Source organism: Hypanus sabinus, chromosome 20 (genome assembly GCF_030144855.1).
Source record: "Hypanus sabinus isolate sHypSab1 chromosome 20, sHypSab1.hap1, whole genome shotgun sequence".
Lineage (NCBI taxonomy): Eukaryota > Metazoa > Chordata > Chondrichthyes > Myliobatiformes > Dasyatidae > Hypanus > Hypanus sabinus.
Window position 1 is genome coordinate 6344855 of NC_082725.1, and position 6000 is coordinate 6350854.

General features: G+C 43.7%; 1 protein-coding gene across 5 annotated transcripts in view; it reads right to left on the reverse strand.

The window, feature by feature from the left end:
- Window positions 1-5665, reverse strand: part of LOC132378251 (sodium bicarbonate cotransporter 3-like) — a 136454-nt gene extending 130789 nt beyond the window's left edge. For 2 of the 5 annotated variants that reach the window (XR_009506945.1, XM_059945011.1), the window contains exon 1: window positions 5294-5665. Coding sequence is in view for 4 of the 5 variants with exons in the window: in XM_059945011.1 (XP_059800994.1) it covers window positions 5294-5338 (45 nt within the window). In the remaining variant the exon portion in view is untranslated. The remainder of the gene's footprint in view (window positions 1-5293) is intronic. The other 3 variants (XM_059945009.1, XM_059945008.1, XM_059945012.1) reach the window with 2 other exon arrangements.
- Between the last annotated feature and the right edge of the window lie 335 nt (window positions 5666-6000).

A 6000-nucleotide genomic window follows, 5' to 3' on the forward strand; every position in this document is an offset into this window, starting at 1 on the left:
GGTCTATTTGGTACCCTGAATGGAAATGAGGATGGAGCAATCATTTTCTTTTCTATTTAAATATCCAAGGATTTTATTTATATAGTTCAATTATAACTTATTTTCTGAGGAATTTCACAGAAAAAACAGTAGCCAATAGAGGGAGACTTTAGAAATCTCAAGCCAAATTCACCATTTCAGTTCCATTAATACTGCCGAATGTAACCCATACTGATCTGAAATTTAACTCTAATACCATTAATTTATTCATATGGACCACAATAACTTCTTCTGTGACTCATCATTTACTATTCTTTAGGAAAAAGCTGAATAGCAGCCCTTAAAACAAAGCTAAAGAGATTCAAGTATAGTTATTATCAGAGAATGTATAAATTATACAACTTTGAGATTTGCTTGCTCAGAGGTAGCCACAAAGCAAGAAATCCTAAAGAACCCAATTTCAGAAAAAGAATTAAAATAGAATACGAGATTAAATGTCATGAACATATTAACTTCCCTAGCTCATCATGCCGGTAGCTGTAGTATCTTTTTTATTAAATCTGACCTAGCTCAATTAGCTGTCCTTGTGAAAATACCAGAGTGATAACTCTGAAGTCACCGCCAAGTCATTATGGGTCTAAAACCCATGTCTCAAACATAAAGAAACAAACAAATTCTAGTCATTTACTCAATACTAACTGAACTAAGGGCAATTTATCCTCAGCAACACACACAAATGCTGGAGGGACTCAGCAGGCCAGGCAGCATCGATGGGAAAGAGTAAATAAACAATCAACGTTTCGGGCCAAGACTCCATCAGGACTGGAAAGGAAGGGGAGAAGTCAGAATAAAAAGGTGGGGGGGTAAGGGAGGAAGAAGCACAATGTGGCAGGTGATAAGTTAAACTGGGAGAGGGGGAGGAGGTAAAGTAAAGAGCTAGGAAGGTGATTGGTGAAAGATAAAAGCTGGAAAAGGGGGAATCTTATACAGGACAGAAGACCATGAAAGAAAGAAGAGGAGGAGGAGGACCAGAGGGAGGTGATAAGCAAGTAAGGAGATAAGGCGAGAGAGGGAAACAGGAAAGGGGGGGGGGAGGAGCAATTACCACAGGTTCAAGAAATCGATGTTCATGCCATCATGCCAGTTTATCATGACTGGCATGTGACGTGAAATTTGTTAACTTAGCAGCAGCAGTTCAATGCAATACATAATCTAGCAGAGAGAAAAAAAATAAAACATAATAAATAAGTAAATCAATTACATATATTGAATAGATTATTTTAAAATGTGCAAAAACAGAAATACTGTATATTTAAAAAAGTGAGGTAGTGTCCAAAGCTTCAAAGTCCATTTAGGAATCAGATGGCAGAGGGGAAGAAGCTGTTCCTGAATCACTGAGTGTGTGCCTTCAGGCTTCTGAACCTCCTACCTGATGGTAACAGTGAGAAAAGGGCATGCCCTGGGTGCTGGAGGTCTTTAATAATGGACGCTGCCTTTCTGAGACACCACTTTCTAAAGATCTCCTGGATATTTTGTAGTCTAGTACCCAAGATGGAGCTGACTAGATTTACAACCCTCTGCAACCTCTTTTGGTCCCGTGCAGTAGCCTCTCTATACCAGACAGTGGTGCAGCCTGTCAGAATGCTCTCCAGGGTGCAACTATAGAATTTTTTGAGTGTATTTGTTGACATGACAAAATGCTTCAAACTCCTAATAACGTATAGCCACGTCTTGCCTCCTTTATGACTACATCAATATGCTGGGACCAGGTTGGATCCTCAGAGATCTTGACACCCAGGAACTTGAAGCTGCTCACTCTCTCTACTTCTGATCCCTCTATGAGGATTGGTACGTGTTCCTTCGAAGTACCCTTCCTGAAGTCCACGATCAGCTCTTTCGTCTTACCGACATTGAGTGCCAGGTTTTTGCTGTGGCACCATTCCACTAGTTGGTATATCTGACTTCTGTACGCCCTCTCGTCGCCACCTGAGGTTCTACCAACAATGTTTGTATTGTCAGCAAATTTGCAGATGATGTTTGAGCTATGCCTAGCCATACAGTCATGTGTATAGAGAGTACAGCAGTGGGCTAAGCACACACCCCTGAGGTGCGCCAGGGTTGATTGTCAGCAAAGAGGATATCAGGTAGGAGGACACCCAGAATACAAGGTGTTGCTCCTCTAATCTGAGTGCTCCTATTAACCTCAACTTGATTTCAAAGACTGTTGTGATGAGTAAATCTTTCCCAAGATGGTGTGCATTCCATGTGACTGCATCTGTATGTGCAGCCCCAAGACACATCATTGAATATGTTAACACCTAGGAATTTTAAGCTCCAGTTGAGTTTAAGGTATCATTGAAGAAACATTTGAATAGGTACTTGGAAGGGTAGGGCTTAGAAAGATATGGGCTGAGTGAAGCTAATTGAGACTAGATGGTTGGGTACTGTGGTCAGAATGGACTGGTTGGGCTGAAAAGCCTATATCCACGCTGTATTGATCTATGACTCCGTGGTGCATTTGAAAGAAACATAACATTAAAATCAACAGCATAATTTGAAGTAATACAGTACATGAGTACTAGGACTAAATCAAAAGCAAATTTTACTTTAAAAATATTTCAATTATGTAAATAGAGGGAGGAAGGAAGGAAGACAAGCTAGAAGGTAATATGTAAAAACAGGTGGTAAAGGAAGATGTGAGGTGAAGGGTAGAAAAGGTAAAGGTGAAAGATGGAGGAGAAGGTATCGGATAGGAGAGGAGAGTGAACCACGAGAGAAAGGGGAGAAGGGGGGAAATCAAAGGGAGGAGATAGGCAGGTGAGGAGAAGAGAAAACACATGTGGGGGCCAGGGTGGGTAATTGAAGAAAAGGGAAGGTGGGGGGGGGGGGGAAACTACCAGAAAATGGAGAACTCTATGATCATGCCATCAGGGTGGAGGCTAAAGAGGCCAGGGGTCAAAGTGGGAAATAGAAGAGGGGAGGGCAAGACAATAAAGTTACCAAAAGTTGGAGAAACTATTTATTCATTTCATTAGATGCTGCCTGACCTACTGAGTTCCTCCAGTATTTTGTGTGTGTTACTCTGGATTTCCAACATTTGCAGAATCGCTTGTGTTTATGAGCACTTGAATGCCCATAAATACCAAACTTTGGAGCCACAGGGGCCATAACTCCAGATAGCTTTTCTTCCTCTGTGACAGAGTCTATTGATTCTACAAAGTCATAATGAAAAATCAAAGGCATAAAACTGAACAGATCAGCATAAAATCTGTTTGAGATAATTAGGAGTTGCAGGTTTTTTTATTTTAAAAAGTTGAAATGGAACATTGTATATAAACAAATCTTTGACACCAACATAAAACAGCATAATGTGAGGTAGATCAAAATAAAAATACAAGGTGATACATTTAAATCTGTTTTGCTGTTTAACATCAAACCAGCACTGATCATAATGCATTAAGGAAACAATGGTAAAATAAAATGTCGCAAAACAAGGAAATAAGTAGGACTAGAGTTAAAATGGCTAAACTTTTGCTTGCAACCCACCCAGAAATATCTAACAGAGAATAAAATACTACAGATGTGGATGATGCACCTGGCTTCTTCAATAACTTGCTTTAAAGATCATTTTAAAAACTGTCATAGACCAGACAGAGGCCTGAAAGTGTTTTCTTGGAAACACCTCCAAAAGTGAATAAATGACTTCCTCTTACTACAGTTGAGATGCCAAAATCCTGATGTTGAAGATGTAGTAACTGCTGGCTAAATTTCACATACAAATGAATTTAATAAACAAAACTAGCATTTTAAGAAGTGCTTCAATCACTGTCTAACTGAAATGCTGAGCTGTGACATAATTCAGAGTAAGTGACCTCAAATAAATTATCAGCAAGGCTCAATGCACTAGGTTGAGTGTACAGTCAATCACTGAAAAATAACACAACAGGATAGCTCCAGGAAATTTGAAAATATTAATTCTTAAGAATCAAGAACATCAGATTAAATTGCAGTTTAAATCCTTAGACTGGGGTCCAGAAAGCTATTCTCCAGAGCTTACAGAATTTTGTCCAAGAATTTCTATGAAAATATTATTATAATTAGCTTATTTGAGAAAGTGGGAATTTAAAAAGCACAATGATCAATTAAAAACTCAAAACGTTCCTGTAGCTCACTCTCAAACCTGATGGTAGAACTCGGGCAGGGACCCTCAATCGGCACCAGTTCCAAGGCACAAAAACAAACATTAGACACCCCCCAACACTGATCCTAGACCGACAATAATTCACGCCAAGTATCAAATGAGCAACACCCTAAACCACTACGTCCTGAAGACAATTTCTGGACATGCCGTAGCCAGAAAGAGACCTCAGATGGACATTAACGTGGCAATGTCATTCACAACACATAAGTTCTAGGTGCTGGCCGGGCAGCGTCGCCGGAGCGGCACCGCGCAGGTTCTATGACAGGTACTGTTAATAGCTGAAAGTTGGAAAGGTAAAGATCTTCGAGCTGGCACTCGATGCAAGCGCTGGCCAGGCAGTGACCCGGGACTAATGCGGGGAGCGGAACCACGCGTGGACCCGGACATTCTCAGCTGGTCGGGAACATCGAGTAACATCATTCACCAGAGCAACAGTTTCCAAAGGGAGAAAGGATCGAACAACAGGGACCATGTATGTGTCAGCTCAACCAATGCAGGGGAGATTCATTAAGCTGTGTGGAGCAGCAGACACCGGACAGGGGACGAAGGATCGGCAGAGACCCGGGATGGTGGGGGCGAGTTGCAGGTCTTCCATTCCACCTTTGGAACGCTGCTCCTTGCACCTTATTTAGCTTTAAACCCCGCCGGGAAGGAGGTGGGAGGCATGGCCAGCTGGAGTGGGAGCCACGGGGGTTCGATCAGCGACAGCGGCCGAGAAAAGAAGCCCCGGTGTTGGACAGGATCGGGGCTCCCGAAGGAAACCAGCAGCGGCCAGCGGGAGCAGAAGCCCCTGCCAGGTTACGAGACCTGCTGCCCCCAAACCCTCGACCCCCCGATCCCACCTCCGGGGCACGCTGCCGAGCCGCCGAGACCGGAAGCGGAGAGGCTCGCGTGTCGGTGCGCTGGGCCCCGTAGGAAGCCTCGCTCCGCACGATCTGTCAGCGGGTGTCCGCGGCCCGGAGCCACGCTTCCATCGCAACCGCCGTTGCCCCGCAAGGTTTGGGCACTGGTCGGCGGGGCGCCATGGAAACGGGCATCACCATCCACCGGCCGCCTACCCCCTGGGGTCCCCGGCCCTGTCCGCCCTGATCCTCCCCAGCCCCAGCCTGTTACCACAGTGAGTAGAGGTCTCATCTGCTCTCCTCCATCCTCCTCCATGGTCGCCTCGCGTTCGATTGCCGTCTCCGTCGGTCGGTTAGACGGAGCTGCTGATGTCACCCCGCCGCCGGCCGCCGCTAACTGACAGCACCTCCTCCAATCAGCGACTGCGTCCACCACACGGGGCGGAGAGAGCGCCAATCACTCCGGTTTCGTTCGCAGTTCGTTGAGGATTGACAGTGAGATTTACCAATCACGTCAATCATAGGGCCGGTCGCTTTTTGATTGATATCAAAACTTGCCAATAGCCCTGATGTAAGGGTTTTGATTTGCAGTATTTCATTCTCTTTCTCAATAGTTACTGCCCGATCTGCAGAGAGATGTATCGGATCTGAAATTGGAATTGGTTTATCATGTGGCTTGTCTTGCATACTGTTCATAAAATCATTGATGTATATCTGGCATATTTCAGACTTTCTTTTAGCATTTCCAGCATTTATAGTTCTGTATTCTAAACCAAACAAATCCAATGTGACATTAAAAGGATTTGACACAGGAATACTGAAGATGCTGGAAATATGGAACAATAATGAAGAGAAATGAACTTTTGAGCTGAGATTCTTCAGATTTCAAAGAAAATTACTACCAAACTACATATATGTCACCAGATACAACTCTGAGATACATTTTCCTGCAAGGAATCACAACAAGTACAAGAAACA